Genomic DNA, 18,017 nt, shown 5'->3' on the forward strand with positions numbered 1-18,017 from the left:
AGCCTCCGCCATATATATCTCACTAGGTCAGGGTATTTAAGTCTCCATATATCCACTAATTCCAATATATCCATGACATTCATGATTTCCTTAAGTGCCTGAAGGTAATAGTTTGTAGTGTGATTTCCTTTACGGTCCATCGCTCACTTTGTGACTGACAGGCAGGCGCCTCTCCTATCAATGGATCGCTAGAAGATGCAGATCGGTCATTCTAGCGGGAAATGGGCTCGACGGACCAGTGAATTTAAACTTTTAAATAAAAAATAGCCTAGTTAATATGGAGTGGAAAATGTAGCCGGCTGAAAATGACTCTGTAAGCGGCTGATTAGCCGACAGCCGGCGCTAAATGTTAAACACGGATGATAATGAATTCTCAGGGGACAGAAATCATATACACACCAACTAGATAAAAACCATGATAAGGGGAACCTGATAAGGTTTCAATTAATTTCAATACAACAGACCAATTTAATCCTAGAGACCCAACCCAACGTACTGGTAGACTTTAGCTTAGTGAACAGTAGGGGCTAACAGCTGTTGGTCAAGATCAACAACCACAGAAACCACACCATTCCTCCCAGAGCTGTTTCTTCCATACTTTGTGACTTTCCCATTACAGGCTTTCCCAATTGCTGATGATAATAGGCATTGTTTTTTTCCTCTTCCCTATTGAATTGCCTGCAGGGAATTCAGCCATAACTCAATTCCCGGCATTAGACCCAAGCAATAACTTCCCAGAAATAGAGCAAGACTGACCTCACTTTAAAAAAATGTCTGCGGAGACAAAAGCCAGTATTCAGACCCATTTTTTCCATCTTTGGTTGCAGTGCATCACAGAGCTTCATGCATGGACATCAGGATAGTCATTGTTAGAGTTAGAACAAACTAGGTTTACCTCATCTCTCATCTCTCCCTCTTTCTCTCAGGGTCTGGCTGAACCCAAAGACCCTTCACTCTGATTCAAAGGGAATCAAGTTGCACTGAGTACGTTGTAATGCCATTGGCATGCTTTTGTCTGCTCAAAGTATTTGGGGATCATGAAATGAAAAGAGTATTTTCAACAGGCCGAGAATACATCCAAAAATGTGTAGGCTACACCCTCAACTACAATCATATTGAACGACATTGAAACCATGGACTTATTCAGCCACATGGTGGACTGGACACACACTCAAACTGCACCAGTGGCTACTGAAACACCCTACTGAAGGATAGCCTACTACACTACTGAAAGACTGAAGGATAGCTTACTACACTACTGAAAGACTGAAGGATAGCCTACTACACTACTGAAATACTGAAGGATAGCTTACTACACTACTGAAAAACTGAAGGATAGCTTACTACACTACTGAAAGACTGAAGGATAGCCTACTACACTACTGAAAGACTGAAGGATAGCTTACTACCCTACTGAAATACTGAAGAATAGCCTACTACACTACTGAAATACTGAAGGATAGCTTACTACACTACTGAAAAACTGAAGGATAGCCTACTACACTACTGAAAGACTGAAGGATAGCTTACTACACTACTGAAAGACTGAAGGATAGCCTACTACACTACTGAAAGACTGAAGGATAGCTTACTACACTACTGAAATACTTTTTTTTATTTAACCTTTATTTAACTAGGCAAGTCAGTTAAGAACTCATTCTTATTTATACTGACAGCTAAACCCGGACGACTCTGGGCAAATTGTGCGCTGCCCTAGGGATTCCCAATCACAGCCGGATGTGATACTGCCTGGATTCAAACTGGGGACTGTAGTGACACCTCTTGCACTAAGATGCAGTGCCTTAGACCGTTGCGCCACTCGGGAGCTTGGTACACTACTGAAAGACTGAAGGATATCTTGGTACACTACTGAAAGACTGAAGGATAGGCTGCACACACAGACCGAGAGCTCCTTTATTTCACAATATCCGTCTCTGTTTCTCTGTGTCCTGAGGTGAACTCTGAACATTCCTTCCACCTCAGCTCTCTTAGTCACGGCTGAAAATGGATTGATCTACTTCCTCTGCTCCGGCTCCACACCACCACCATACCATATGTACACCCCACTTCAAGGTCTCCTGCAGCCAGCCTGAAGGGCATCTCTCCTGGGCAAGGAAACTGAGTGAGCCCCCCTCCCCACACACCCCCAGGGGGCTGCAGCCTGATTCGCTGATTCCCACCACTGGACAGAATGACGGCTGCTGTCTATCTGAACAAGAAAGACTGGCTATGAAGGCTGGTATCACCATGATATCACCATCCATGTTACTCTGTTTAATAAAATGGTTTCTTGTCTCGAACTAAAACCCATTCCCCAGATTAGGCTGGGCAACCTAAAAGAGACAATGTAGATTTATAATTTTTTTTTAGTTAAAAGTCCATTTTATTTTACCACATAAACAACAGTAGCACACTCAGGTACATTATTCCTTTACAAGTTTGTTCAAATCTGCCTTTGGTCTGACAACCACTTAGGGTACTGTTAGAATAAACTGATCTTAGTGCACTTCTATTGTAGCCAGAGTTCAGCTGAGAACACTGACTTGTTGAAGCTGTTGTGGAGGCCTCCCTGTAGGACACAGACTTGTTGAGTCTGTTGTGGGGGCCTCCCTGTAGAACAATGACCTGTTGAGGCTGTTGTGGAGGCCTAACCTGTAGAACACTGACTTGTTGAGACTGTTGTGGAGGCCTAACCTGTAGAACACTGACTTGTTGAGGCTGTTGTGGAGGCCTAACCTGTAGAACACTGACTTGTTGAGGCTGTTGTGGAGGCCTAACCTGTAGAACACTGACTTGTTGAGGCTGTTGTGGAGGCCTAACCTGTAGAACACTGACTTGTTGAGGCTGTTGTGGAGGCCTAACCTGTAGAACACTGACTTGTTGAGGCTGTTGTGGAGGCCTAACCTGTAGAACACTGACTTGTTGAGGCTGTTGTGGAGGCCTAACCTGTAGAACACTGACTTGTTGAGGCTGTTGTGGAGGCCTAACCTGTAGAACACTGACTTGTTGAGGCTGTTGTGGAGGCCTAACCTGTACAACACTGACTTGTTTAGGCTGTTGTGGAGGCCTAACCTGTACAACACTGACTTGTTTAGGCTGTTGTGGAGGCCTCCCTGTAGAACACTGACTTGTTTAGGCTGTTGTGGAGGCCTCCCTGTAGATGAGACAACTATAGAACAATGAACCACTATGTTGTTGTGTAGTATGTTTGTTTTGGCTTTGTGCCACGCCTCCATTAGCTACACTGTTTTGTTCTTCTATCCTCGTGGGGACCTAAAATGTATTTCCATTTCAAATCATATTTTCCCTAACCAATAAACCTAACCCTAAACCTAAACCCTAAACCTAACCACTAAACCCTTACCCTAATTCTAACCCCAATTGGAACCCTAAACCTAACCCCTAAACCTAACCACTAAACCCTTACCCTAATTCTAACCCCAATTGGAACCCTAAACCTAAACCCTAAACCTAACCACTAAACCCTTACCCTAATTCTAACCCCAATTGGAACCCTAAACCTAACCCCTAAACCTAACCACTAAACCCTTACCCTAATTCTAACCCCAATTGGAACCCTAAACCTAAACCCAGCCACTAAACCCTTACCCTAATTCTAACCCCAATTGGAACCCTAAACCCTAAACCTAACCACTAAACCCTTACCCTAATTCTAACCCCAATTGGAACCCTAAACCTAACCCCTAAGCTTAAAATAACCTTTGTCCTCGCGGGTACGTGGGACATGTCCCCACAAGGGAGACTTTTCCTTTTATACTATCCTTGTAGGGACGTTTGGGAATTTTAGGTCCCCACAAGGACAGAAGAACCAACACACACACACTTCCTCTATTGTTAGCTAGTAGAGACATACTACACCATTGGCCAATAATATTGTTGACACCAGCAGAACTGGTAAGCGCTCTCATAGTGAGCATTTTATCGCTTTCTGAAATAAATTAACAACTAGAGTTGCACATTTTGGGGAATATTCAGAGGTGGAAACTTTCCGTGGGAATTAATGGGAATATATGGGAATTAACAGAAATATGTACAAATTAATATGAACACCATTTAAATGTAGATGTTTTTTGCATTGGATAAATTTACCATATCATATGGAGACCTTTAAACCTTTTACCTTATAAGTAGACATAATTGCAACTGATTAAATCATTCCAATAAAAAAAAATATTAGTTAGTTATGAAATTAACTTTAATTAAATGAGTTGACACTTCACATGGGATGATTTCACTGAACAACAAAAGAAAGAGAATATTGAATGATCCCCAATGATCCATCGCATCTCCCAAAAATGTTTTCAACATACATCTGTAAAATGATAGTCTAGAAACTAAAGCTTTGGATGTCTTCCTCTCAGGCTTCCATGTCTTCTCCCTGGACCTCCTCAATGTCCACCTCTTGAACATCAGACTCTGAGGCCTCATTGTCACTGTCACTTTCCAACCTTGTTGAGGATGGCTCATTGTCAGGCTCAAAAAGCCTCAAGTTTGCCCAGATGGCCACCAATTTTTCAACCCTTGTATTGGTCAGCCTGATGCGCGCTTTGGTGTGTGTGTTCCCAAACAAGGACCAGTTGCGCTCTGAGGCAGCTGATGTTGGTGGGTTTTGGAGGATGGAGGCAACAGGGAAATGAGCCTCAGATGCACAAAGTCCCTTCCACCAGGTGGCTGATGAGATATGTTGGCATGACTGCCATATTGCATCTCCATCCCAAAGCCCTTGCTTGGAAGTGTACTTCGCCAGACTGCCAAGAACCTTGTCCTCATCCAGGCCAAGGTGGCGAGACACGGTAGTGATGACACCATAGGCCTTGTTGATCTCTGCACCAGACAGGATGATCTTGCCAGCATACTTGGGGTCCAACATGTACGCTGCAGCGTGTATGGGCTTCAGGCAGAAGTCTTCACGCTTTTTCATGTATTTCAGAACTGCAGTTTCTTCCGCTTGGCGCAACAGTGAAGTGGGCAGGGAAGTACGGATTTCTTACATCTGCAAGCAGAGTCTACATCAGGCAGTATGGCATGGTCTCCCTCAATCCGTGCAATGGCTATTTCTATAGGTTTCAGGAGTTTCAGGCTGCTTACCACTCTCTCCGAAAATACATAATCAGGAGGATCCTCTTGATTGGGCTGTCCATATTGGCAGACTGTGATATGGCCATTTCATTGAGAGACTCCTTCCCCTCCAAGAGACTGTCAAACATGACAACACCACCCCAACGGGTGTTGCTGGGCAGCTTCAATGTGGTGCTTTTATTCTTCTCACTTTGCTTGGTGAGGTAGATTGCTGCTATAACTTGACCCTTCACATACCTAACCATTTCCTTGGCTCTCTTGTAAAGTGTATCCATTGTTTTCAGTGCCATGATGTCCTTGAGGAGCAGATTCAATGCATGAGCAGCACAGCCAATGGGTGTGATGTGAGGGTAGGACTCCTCCACTTCAGACCAAGAAGCCTTCATGTTCGCAGCATTGTCGGTCACCAGTGAAAATACCTTCTGTGGTCATTGATGACTGCCTTCAGCTCATCTGCAATGTAGAGACCGGTATGGCTGTGCTCTCGTAGAATACTGGTTGAGGGGTGGTGATTATGTAGTTAATTATTCCTTGCCCACGAAAATTCGACCACCCAGCAGAGATGATTGCAATACAGTCTGCTTTCTCTATGATTTGCTTGACCTTCACTTGAACTCTGTTGAACTCTGCATCCAGAAAATGAGTAGGTAAAGCATGTCTGGTTGGACGGGTGTATGCTGGGCGAAGAACATTCAGAAATCTCTTCCAATACACATTGTCTGTGAGCATCAGAGGTGAACCAGTTGCATACACAGCTCGAGCAAGACATTCATCAGCATTTATCTGACTACGTTCCTCCATTGAGTCAAAAAAACTTCTGATTTCAGGAGGACCATGAGCTGTTGCTATCGATAAGGTGTCTGATTCATAATTTTGACCTCGCATCGAGGTAGAGGGACTTTTGTCAGAGGTTGCTTGTTGTGAGCACTGAGGGAACTTTATGCACTTGGACAGATGATTCTGCATCTTTGTTGCATTCTTCACATATGATTTGGCACAGTATTTGCAAATGTACACAGCTTTTCCTTCTACATTAGCTGCAGTGAAATGTCTCCACAGATAGTGCCTGTTGCATTTTCCTGTAAAGATCAGAAAAACATTTGTAAAAGATACCCAAATACAATTCCATGTACAAATAAATATTTAAGCAGTTAAAACAACTCCTTTGTAAGATAAATGTTTTAAAAATGAAATGTATATGGAAACAGGTGAATTAACACTCCTCAGTTAGCAGGCTCAAGCAAGCTAAAACCCACATGGTAGCAAAAACAAACTAGCAGAAATTGTTAAGTTAGAAATGATTTAAATGCACTTTGCTGTAGGCTACTATTTACTAGTTAACAAAAAAATTATGTATGTCATATAAAATATATTCACCCCACCCAGTATTGTAATCAAAACTTACCAGAAAGCATGTAGTCCTTGGCTCAGACAGTGTAGTAGTGTGGACTCAATAGCATAGAAGAGAGTCGTGGCCAAAAGTTTTGAGAATGACAAAAATATTAATTTTCACAAAGTTTGCTGCTTCAGTGTCTTTAGATATTTTTGTCAGATATTACTATGGAATACTGAAGTATAATTACAAGCATTTCATAAGTGTCAAAGGCTTGTATTGACAATTACATGAAGTTGATGCAAAGAGTCAATATTTGCAGTGTTGACCCTTCTTTTTCAAGACCTCTGCAATCCACCCTGGCATGCTGTCAATTAACTTCTGGGCCACATCCTGACTGATGGCGGCCCATTCTTGCATAATCAATGCTTGGAGTTTATCAGAATTTGTGGGGTTTTGTTTGTCCACCCGCCTCTTGAGGATTGACCACAAGTTCTCAATGGGATTAAGGTCTGGGGAGTTTCCTGGCGATGGACCCAAAATATCGATGTTTTGTTCCCCGAGCCACTTAGTTATCACCTTTGCCTTATGGCAAGGTGCTCCATCATGCTGGAAAAGGCACTGTTCGTCACAAAACTGTTCCTGGATGGTTGGGAGAAGTTGCTCTGGGAGGATGTGTTGGTACCATTCTTTATTCATGGCTGTGTTCTTAGGCAAAATTGTGAGCCCACTCCCTTGGCTGAGAAGCAATCCCACACATGAATGGTCTCCGGATGCTTTACTGTTGGCATGACACAGGACTGATGGTAGTGCTCACCTTGTCTTCTCCGGACAAGCTTTTTTTCAGATGCCCCAAACAATCGGAAAGGGGATTCATCAGAGAAAAAGACTTTACCCCGGTCCTCAGCAGTCCAATCCCTGTATCTTTTGCAGAATATCAGTCTGTCCCTGATGTTTTTCCCAGAGAGAAGTGGCTTCTTTGCTGCCCTTCTTGACACCAGGCCATCCTCCAAAAGTCTTCGCCTCACTGTGCATGCAGATGCACTCACACCTGCCTACGTAATAATATTGGATGATAAATAACCTAGCACTGGCAGCTATTAGTCTACTATAGGGCGAGACGGCTTGGTTGGTTTCTGGCTCGTCTCTCACTCCATCCTCCCTGCTCCTTGTGTCACTCGCTCACACACAGTAGCCTACACACACAGCACGCACGGCCCCTGCATCACCTCTATCTACGTCCTCTCCCTGGCGCTTTATCAGCTCCATTTAATAAAGTAGATTAAAATTTTACTTTTCTGGTGCTTCTTTCACTCTGATCAGGTCTGGATCCGATCAGGTCTATACAGAACGGGACTAGTTGTCCTCTGGTCCGTTTGGGACGGGTCTCTATATTATGCATATCGGGTCCGGATGGGAAAAGCCCGAGGTTCATTTCAGAACGTGAAGGCCTCTACTTTCCATACTTACTAAATGTTTGCACTTTTGGTGACTTGACCTACATTGCATACTCTATGAATATGAGCATAACACATTATTTATTACCTTTATTGGAGGGTGATTCTTATGATATTGCCAGCAGTAAGAGTTTAGTTCAATTTCAATTTACTGCCCCAAACTTGCCAGGCCCTAGACAGTGCCAAAAACAACTAATCAGAGTTTAACAGGTTAAATCTTGTGTAACTCTCTCACACTCATGTACAAACAAACACAAACACACATGCATACATACTACTTAAGCATGGACGCATGCACCAACACACACCTTCCCACAATCTTTCCCACAAGGACTTTAATAACCCTTAGGAAATAATTAAGCCATATTTTCACACAGTTGGCTCTGGGAGTAATCACAACAAGATGTAGAAAAGTCTCAGATCTGTTAAACACTTTACATCAGGTCGGCAATTTAACTATGCAATTACAATATTACTAGCTACTGGGTAAGTTGTCTGTGTACTATTCAATTGTATATTTTATAGGCCTAACAGAAAAAAAATGTCATTTATATGGAAAGAATAGTTACAGGTACTAAAAATAAAATATCAGATACCTTTACTATAATCCACATATTTGGACTAACATGATTAGTCCTATAACCACTTGTATAATGCTTTAACTTACTGCACACACGTGGGCAGAAACTTATGAAGGCATAGGCCTACCTGGGCTGACAGGTAGCCTAGTGGTTAAAAGCGTCGGGTCAGTGAACGAAAGGTTGCCCGTTTCAATAGGTAAAAAATAAGCCTATGTGCCCTTGAGCAAAGGCACTTAACCTGAATTGCTTCTGTAAGTCACTCTGGATAAGAGCATCTGTTAAATTACTCAAATGTGAATGTGCATGAGCAAGAAGAAAAATAGAAGGAGATAATTAAATGGACAGAACCATATTGGAATGCTACGATGATGTCAGTCTCAATGGTCGTCATTGTAAATAAGAATTTGTTCTTAACTAACTTGCCTAGTTAAATAAATGTTAAATAAAATAAATGGTGCCTTGGCTATCCAGGAATCCTCAGAAACACAGAGAAGTATTTCTGCACAGGCCTAAAAGGTACTCCTTTTGTATTTGGGAATTTATACTGGGAAAGGTATATTTCAGAAAGCTGTATATGATTTAATTCCAGTGGTGGTCGGTGCAGTTTAAGATGAGGTAGGACAATATATTTTTTTATAAGCATGGACTTATTTCTATTACAGCATATTGGATGACTGTCATTCATATTCCATTCACCCAGCTCAATGTAACATCGATAGGTTTAGGCAACTACATGATACTCAAATTTTCCCTATACCCATCATGAGGTTGCTAGAACCTAGCCGATGAATGAACGTTTAAAATGTAGGTGCACAGATCGAGAGAAATGTTGAGTAATCAAGGTGACAGACAGTGACACATTCAATACCGCCTTGCACACTCTTGCCTGCATCTAGCTGATCTAGGGTGTAGTCATTAGTCCAACAGTTGCAAATGAGAGATTCTATTGGATAAATTCAGGTATGTTTATCCCCGATTCGTTCCGTTTGCTTCCATTTAAGAATCATTTTTCAAACAGAATCGGCGGAATGATTACACCCCTGATCAAACACAAACACAGTTCACTTTCATAGCAGCCACATACAAACAGCATGATCCCTTTAATCGTTGTATAATTAATTCTCGCATTTACCCTTTCCCTTCACTTGTGGACTTCAGTGCACAACACATCAGCTGTCTGTGACCAGGCGAAAAAAACATTTCAAGCCAAACCTTCAAATCATAACCGCTAACAGCTACATCATTGTCACCATATTAACGGCATTGTCAACATAACTACTAGAACTAACGCGTTAGTAAACCCTATACAATCATGCAGTACAGTGTACAGTCAGCAGCAAGCAGTTCAGCAGTTATACCGGGTGGCCTGGCGCAATAAACTACTAACACCAAAAGCTTACATTGACTTGGAAGAGTTCCAGAGTTGGATAGCTATAGCCAGCTAGCTAACATAGCATCCCTCTCTGTTTGAGTAGGCTAAACTAGCTAGCTGCATTCGCTAGCTAAGTAAGTGAAAGTGAGAGTAATTTTTTTAATCAAATACTACAAAAATCTCTCTCTCGCTTGCTTCTTCTCCATTTTTGAAGAAATGAATTTGTTCAAAACTGTTTAACTATTGTCTTTCTCTCTTTTTGAGTCAACTCCTCATCACATTTTATACACTGTAGTGTTAGTTAGCTGTAGCTTGTGCTTTCAGTACTAGATTAATTATCTGATCCTTTGATTGGGTGGACAACGTGTCAGTTCATGCTGCAAGAGCTCTGATAGGTTGGAGGACATCCTTCGGAAGTTGTCATAATTACTGTTTAAGTCTATGGAAGGGGGTGAGAACCACGAGGTTTTGAATTGAAGTCAACGTACCCAGAGGAGGACGGAAACTAGCTGTCCTCCAGCTACACATGGTGCTACCCTACAGAGTTCTGTTGAGGCTACTGTAGACCTTCATTGCAAAACAGTGTGTTTTAATAAATTATTTGGTGATGTGAATATATTTAGTATAGTTTTATCTAAAAAGGATCACTTTTTTGAATTTTTCACAATTTTATTTGTATGAAATTCACTGAGGATGGTCCTCCCCTTCCTCCGAGGAGCCTCCACTGTTTCACTCACAGGGACAACATAAGACACATGCAAGCGCACAAACTGTACACACACACTGTACACACACACAGCTGTAACATTCCATCAACTCTAGGTTGTTTACAGTGAACATATATTTTGTCTGCTTGCCAAATCCTACATGTAGTGTAAAGAAAATGTATTTAGAATTAGAATGCATAAAAATAACTATATGAATATTGTTATAAACCGACATGAACCTGGTAATATCAGGGTTTTTTATTTAGAAAAGTATATATTGTAGTAAGCAAATACTTATTATGGTCTTATTAATTATAAACGCATGTGACACATTCTCGATACTTTGATGGAATCCTTAAAATGTTTGTGGGAAAAAAACCGTAAAAGTAATAGCATAGCATAGATTACAACAAACCCAAAACCATTGCACTACTTGAATTTCCTATAAAGAAAACGTTTACCTCAGCTATGCTATTAATAATTCTTACTTAGTTGTGAAAAACAGCATTACAAAATATATGTTTCTTTTGTAACTAGGTTGTGCAATAAAGCGAAAAAAGTAGGAAAGATGCATAAGTGCGTTTTCATAATGAGAACCGTATCAGATTACAATAACATACCTCATGCCAGCAGTCCCCCGCGCGCCCCGCCCTCCTGTAAGCATCGCGTGAGAGTGCAGCCGACTCTCAAACTTGATTGTGATTAATGCACGAGTACTATTCCATGCCAGACATAAACTATACACGAAGAAAGATTCTTAAAGGTGACCGGGATAAAACGAAAGGGAGGCACGAGAACTTCTGGTTAGGCACAAATTTACAGCTACACTAAACATCAATAGTGCACACATGCTCTTACGAGCAGTGCATGCGTACAATGAGACTTTGTCCTCTGTGCAGAAAGAAACCCAGTTACCCCAGAAGAAAGCAGGAGAAGCAAACTAGCAATAAATCAAAACTAATAACAATTTATGAAGAAAATAATCCAACGGCACGAAGTGAATGATTGCTTTTAGATGCCTTACGTAAAGGAACAATTAGACTGGGTTTATGTATAGCCAATAATGCTCAACTCCATGATACCCGATGGAACTCGATATGCAGCACATTATCAAATCAAGCGCCTTTCTGTATCCAGCTCATGCTAGACTTAAATCGAACTTCCCAAAACATTTATGGTCAGGTCAAACAGGTTTAAATTACATTCTTACGTTTTTTGAACGGGCTTCTTCCGCTTCTTGACAGCATAAACTCCAGTGTTACTCAACATGTTGACACTTCTGCTGTATTAGTTGGTACAAAATGTTCACGAACACAATAACATCCACTGTCTTCCTCAGAGATAGTCCTCAAATTAACAAGGGAGGTTAATATCCAGACATGCGTGAATCCCTTCAAATAGAGCGGTCTCTCCGTAACGCAGATCCCCCGCTACGTTAACTTGACAGACCCAAGCGGTCAAAGTCACTGGCAAAGTCGACCGTGATAGACGTGCGGCGTAAATCCAGAAGTGCTTGGGGGATGAAGCAAGTTTCGGAAAGTTCCCCTGATCAACAGAGTAAATAATATGTGCGTGATCACAGCAAACTTTCCTTCCTGTTCATTTTGTTCATGAGAAGTCTCTCTAGAGACCCTCAAACAAACAACAAAATACTTATTCTAAAGGGGTAGATTTCACAGTATACAACACATCGCTCGGAACAGTTTCGGAACTACGCTCTTGCAGCAGGTAAAATGTGCCTATCGTTCCTGGCATGGGGCGTTTTCAGGAAATCCGATAACCTATGAGCTGGTTTTTTTAACCCTATCAGTCCCGAGTCCCAGCTTCTCATGCATCTGATTTTCATTTGTCTGCATATCCAGCAGCCCTTGTAAATAGCCTCACAATTAAGTGTTTTACAATTTTCTTTTCAGGATAACCAGAGCTACAAGTAGAACACCTAACTATTTGACATAAACATTTGCATTCAAATGTCAATAAAAAAAATTAAAAAATCCAGAAAAGAAACAACAAACAAATTATATAAATGCAAGTAAAGAAATAGTTTGCTCAGTGGGGAACAAAACGAGTCAGTGACAACCTTGTGGAGTTTGGGGTTTGTGACAGCAACTACATTATGTGAGCTTATTACAGTATTATAGACACTGTGTAAATGTTTCAAACCATTTTTCTTTTTACCAGGTAAGTTGGTTTTGGTTGGTAAATGTTTTTCCTATGACCTTCTAACAACTCTTTTGTAGCGTGTGAGCATCATAGAGCAAAACATGATAGCTTTTAGTAATTTGTGTAGCTCAAAGCATTCTGACACTAGACAATTTTGGTTTAAGACCTGGCCCGGGTCCCTTCGGAATCAGCCCTTATTTCACAAACACCGCCCCTCTCGCTCAGCCCCTGTTAACCACACAGACTAATGGTCAGTACCGACAAATGCAAAAGAAACCCAGAAGTCTGTGGCTCAAACACACAATGTTTAAAATGCTTGTCATCCAATGCTTGTCTTCTAAGCCATTTCAGTAGGAGTTACTGTATCCAGGAAGTGATAATAGTTAGTGTATCAAGAATTTGGTAGGATTTAGTGTATCCAGGAGTTGGTGTATCGAGGTGCTCCAGCAGCATAGTCATGGGTGACATGTCTGGCTGGGGGGAACCACAGCTTAGCTAGTAGAGTTCTTGCAAATGTTTTTGGTGGATCTGTGTCTGTATTTGTGAAATACAAATATTAATAGTGTAATAGTATCGTATAAACATAGTAATAACATAATAATAGCAATAACAGTAATAATCTACCTACTGAATCACAATACATTCATTTCTGACCAGTGGGGTATTGATGGTGGGCTGAGGTATGTAACAGGATCAGCATCAGGTTGGTGCAAGCCTGATGTACAGGCCGGAGAGTGAGAAAGATTGATAAAAAGTTCAACTTAGCCCATTCAGAATCCTAATGGCTGTCTATATGTTGACTAGAAAACCATGTTACACTTCCTCATAGCAACCATCTGTCACCATGATCCCGTCCTGTGCCCAAAGTATGCCCATAATTCGGACAGTGAACTCCATTCACCTCCTGCTCTATCAGTAAAAGTAGGCTACAACTGCCTTGCACAAACAAAAGACAAACAAACATTGCTCATGATCTCATAGCTACACTCGTGATCTACCACACAGGGTCATGATTGAGAGGTGATTGATGGGGCTCTAGTTGCATGTATGTCAATGGGAGAGGATACATTCTGCCCTAGGGCCATGTAAATTGTTTCCCTAACAACTAAACAAATGGTGAAGGGAGAGAAAAAAATAGGGCGAGAATTTGTGGTTGTGCCAAACGTCACGACGTTCCAACAGTCACCTGCTTTTCAGGTCTGTCTTCTCTTTTACCAGTGCAGGCCCATTACCTGTTACCTGGATTCAAGCTGTCATTACAGAACATCACAGGGGGGTGGGAAACGACTGGATTAAACACAACCGTGAGAGTTGTAGATGAGTGAGTGTCAAATTGTATTTTTCCAACATTTAATCTTTTGTCAAACTCCTGTTGCCATAACGCTGCAGGCAGGCCAAGCATCTCTCTCTCTCTGCTCTGCACTGTGGCTAGCCAGCTTGCCTCACATTTTAGCAGAAGTCCAGTGGTAATGAAGGTTTGACACATGCAGCAGATTAACAATTCAGACAGAGTTCTATTCAGACTGTGGGAGCTGAGCAACATGGTTGCTGTCCTTGCCACAGAATTCCGACCGTGGTGGTGGAAAGAGAACCATCATGCAGCTGTTCCCATGGACTTAATTCATTATGCGCGTTTGTTTATGCGGCCACGCTACATTCCTGCGTGACAGCCACCGGTGCAGGGCAATCACCGCCGTGGCAAGATGTCTTTATAGACAGATTCGGTCTGAAGCGAAGCTACATGGCTGGCTGACTGAGTTTTTGTGGACATGCAGACAACCTCACTCACTATATTTTATTACTGCTCCCACTCCACTGCTGCTCCCACTCCACTGCTGTCTTCCCACTCCACTGCTGCTCCACTCCACTGCTGTTCTACCACTCGACTGCTGCCCTCCCACTCCACTGCTGCTCCCACTCCACTGCTGTCTTCCCACTCCACTGCTGTTCTACCACTCGACTGCTGCTCTCCCACTCCACTGCTGCTCCCACTCCACTGCTGTCTTCCCACTCCACTGCTGTTCTACCACTCCACTGCTGCCCTCCCACTCCACTGTTCTCTGTTGTTGTTACTGACAATATGTTTGATATACAGTTCAGTATGTTTGATATACAGTTCAGTATGTTTGATATACAGTTCAGTATGTTTGATGTACAGTTCAGTATGTTTGATGTACAGTTCAGTATGTTTGATGTACAGTTCAGTATGTTTGATATACAGTTCAGTATGTTTGATATACAGTTCAGTATGTTTGATGTACAGTTCAGTATGTTTGATATACAGTTCAGTATGTTTGATATACAGTTCAGTATGTTTGATATACAGTTCAGTATGTTTGATGTCCAGTTCAGTATATTTGATATACAGTTCAGTATGTTTGATGTACAGTTCAGTATGTTTGATGTACAGTTCAGTATGTTTGATATACAGTTCAGTATGTTTGATGTACAGTTCAGTATGTTTGATATACAGTTCAGTATGTTTGATATACAGTTCAGTATGTTTGATATACAGTTCAGTATGTTTGATGTACATTTCAGTATGTTTGATATACAGTTCAGTATGTTTGATGTCCAGTTCAGTATATTTGATATACAGTTCAGTATGTTTGATGTACAGTTCAGTATGTTTGATGTACAGTTCAGTATGTTTGATGTACAGTTCAGTATGTTTGATGTACAGTTCAGTATGTTTGATATACAGTTCAGTATGTTTGATGTACAGTTCAGTATGTTTGATGTACAGTTCAGTATGTTTGATGTACAGTTCAGTATGTTTGATATACAGTTCAGTATGTTTGATGTACAGTTCAGTATGTTTGATGTACAGTTCAGTATGTTTGATGTACAGTTCAGTATGTTTGATGTACAGTTCATCAGACAGATATTATTATTTTACATTTTTTATTTAACCGGGCAAGTCAGTTAGGAAGAAATTCTTATTTACAATGACGGCCTACCCCGGCCAAACCCTAACCAGGACGACGCTGGGACAATTGTGCGCCGCCCTTTGGGACTCCCAATCACTGCTGGTTGTGATACAGCCTGGAATCAAACCAGGGTCTGTAGTGATGCCTCTTGCACTGAGATGCAGTGCCTTAGACCGCTGTGCCACTCGGGAGCCCCAGATATATATTATCCATATTATTTTAAGCACAGCAATGTTAAGTGCTGTATCTCGTAGTCAATTTAAGTATGACTTGGAAGCTTGTTTTTTCACAGGGGCGCAGGCTTCAACCACATGCATCACATCCAGGACTGATAAACTTGTTCTTCCAATTGCATACTGGTTTGAGTCTTATGAAGGCCTACAACTGGAATTGAATAGTAAAAGAAATGCAGGAATGCACAAGATTGCATGATGCATAAATGTACTGTACTGTGCTGCTGATGGAGAAATCTTTACTCCAGCATCTGCACAATGCAGACTCGTATGGAAACCTAGTCTATTCACACTGGGGGAAGCCGGAGAGAAAACATGATGCTAGCTATTCCTGTGGGAAGACAGTAGCATGTGAAGGCTGCACATGCATTATAATAACACCTCAACTTGTGACTCAGTCTCATTATAGTCTGTAAAACTGCTACTCCATTACCATCAGGTCATATAATGTGTCCAGGGAGTGTCATGGTTTCTGCCCATTTGGACTGCAGCGGGCGAGCTGTAAAGGGTGATGTTATTAGCTAATTATGGCAATTGCTTCTGTGTGTTCTGAGTTGGGGAGAAACCACAATGTCTGTCATGCAGGGAAGAGAGGACCATAATTGTTGTCCCGTTTTTTGTGTTCTTTTCCCCGCCCCCTCGGTGTTCAAGTCTTCCTCTGCTCTCTGGAGAAGAAACAGATTGTGGGGTCAACTACCAGCTCTACCTTCTCCTCTTGCATGAAATCTTTGATTTAGAACAAAAAATGTTCTATACTGAAAAAGGATCAAAAAGACTATGTTCTGTTTCATTAAACAGAAGCAAATGTACTGTATCCTTTCCTATTATAGGTCAGCAATATAAATAGTATGAAATGAAAGCATACAGATTGGTTACACAGATCAGATAAAAACAGCAATGCAATATTTGGCAAATGAATATAAATCGCTTCCATGAAGTATCTATTTTCAGTGAAAGTACCGGGTTGAACGCTAAAACCTGCTTTTGTTGCCATGGATGTCCAGTTGTTTAATGATAAACAAAGCAGGCAAATTGCCTCCCTATTGGCACTGTAAAATCCACTGAGCTGCAGAAAAGTAAAATAAAACCTGCCATAAACTAAAGGAAATTCGTCAGAGATGCGTTGCCAAATGCCACACTGGCCTCACAGGGTTTAAGCCGTGATACCTGAAAATTGCGTATTGTTGTTTTACTGCACTGTACTTTATTCACTAATTACCTTGGTTCCTGTAGATAAGTGTGTGTGTGTGTGTCTCAACACACATGTGTGTGTGGATGGATGGGGTGCGGTTGTGTGACCTTGGATGCACTTACATGTGTCTATGTGGGGTTGTGGGTATTGGTGAACTGGGTGGATGGGTGTTTCTATGCTCTGTGTGTGTCTTACATGTATGTGCATGTGCAGCCTATCTTTAAACGGAAGCACAAGTTGCACAAAAGTTCGCCCCTTTTGCATTGGCCTCAGCAACTGTCAGCCAACATCTATGTTACTTTACCTTCAGCCCATCTTCATTCACAGCTTTCTGTGAACTATCTTTGATAAAGCATGGCCTAAACACATATTAGTCTTCAATCTCTGTAAAATGTGATGAGGTTTGCAATCTCTGTAAGACGTGATGAGGTTTGCAATCTCTGTAATATGTGATGAGGTTTTCAATCTCTGTAAGACGTGATGAGGTTTGCCATCTCTGTAATGCGTGATGAGGTTTGCAATCTCTGTAATATGTGATGAGGTTTTCAATCTCTGTAAGACGTGATGAGGTTTGCCATCTCTGTAATACATGATGAGGTTTGCAATCTCTGTAATACGTGATGAGGTTTTAAATGTCTGTAATACGTGATGAGGTTTGAAATGTCTGTAACACATGATGAGGTGTCTCTTGGTTACTGGAGGGTCCTTTACTTTAGTTTTTCCAAACCTTTTCTAACCAAGTCTTGCGGCTACGGAACCCTGACCTGTTCACCGGACGTGCTTGTTGCACCCTCGACAATTACTATGATTATTATTATTTGACCATGCTGGTCATTTACGAACATTTTAACATCTTGACCATGTTCTGTTATAATATCCACCCGGCACAGCCAGAAGAGGACTGGCCACCCCTCATAGCCTGGTTCCTCTCTAGGTTTCTTCCTAGGTT

The 18,017-nt window shown here is 41.6% G+C and overlaps 1 protein-coding gene across 3 annotated transcripts in view; it reads right to left on the minus strand.

Moving 5' to 3' along the window:
* The window catches only part of LOC115155521 (aryl hydrocarbon receptor), a 67,882-nt gene extending 55,585 nt beyond the window's left edge, over positions 1 to 12,297 (minus strand). For 2 of the 3 annotated variants that reach the window (XM_029702199.1, XM_029702198.1), the window contains exon 1: positions 11,761 to 12,296. In XM_029702199.1, the coding sequence (XP_029558059.1) occupies positions 11,761 to 11,819 (59 nt within the window). In that variant the 5' untranslated portion in view covers positions 11,820 to 12,296. Of the gene's footprint in view, positions 1 to 11,760 lie in introns of all 3 variants that reach the window. The other variant, XM_029702200.1, reaches the window with a different exon arrangement.
* Positions 12,298 to 18,017: the final 5,720 nt, after the last annotated feature.

This window comes from Salmo trutta, chromosome 20 (assembly GCF_901001165.1).
Source record: "Salmo trutta chromosome 20, fSalTru1.1, whole genome shotgun sequence".
Taxonomy (NCBI): Eukaryota; Metazoa; Chordata; class Actinopteri; order Salmoniformes; family Salmonidae; genus Salmo; species Salmo trutta.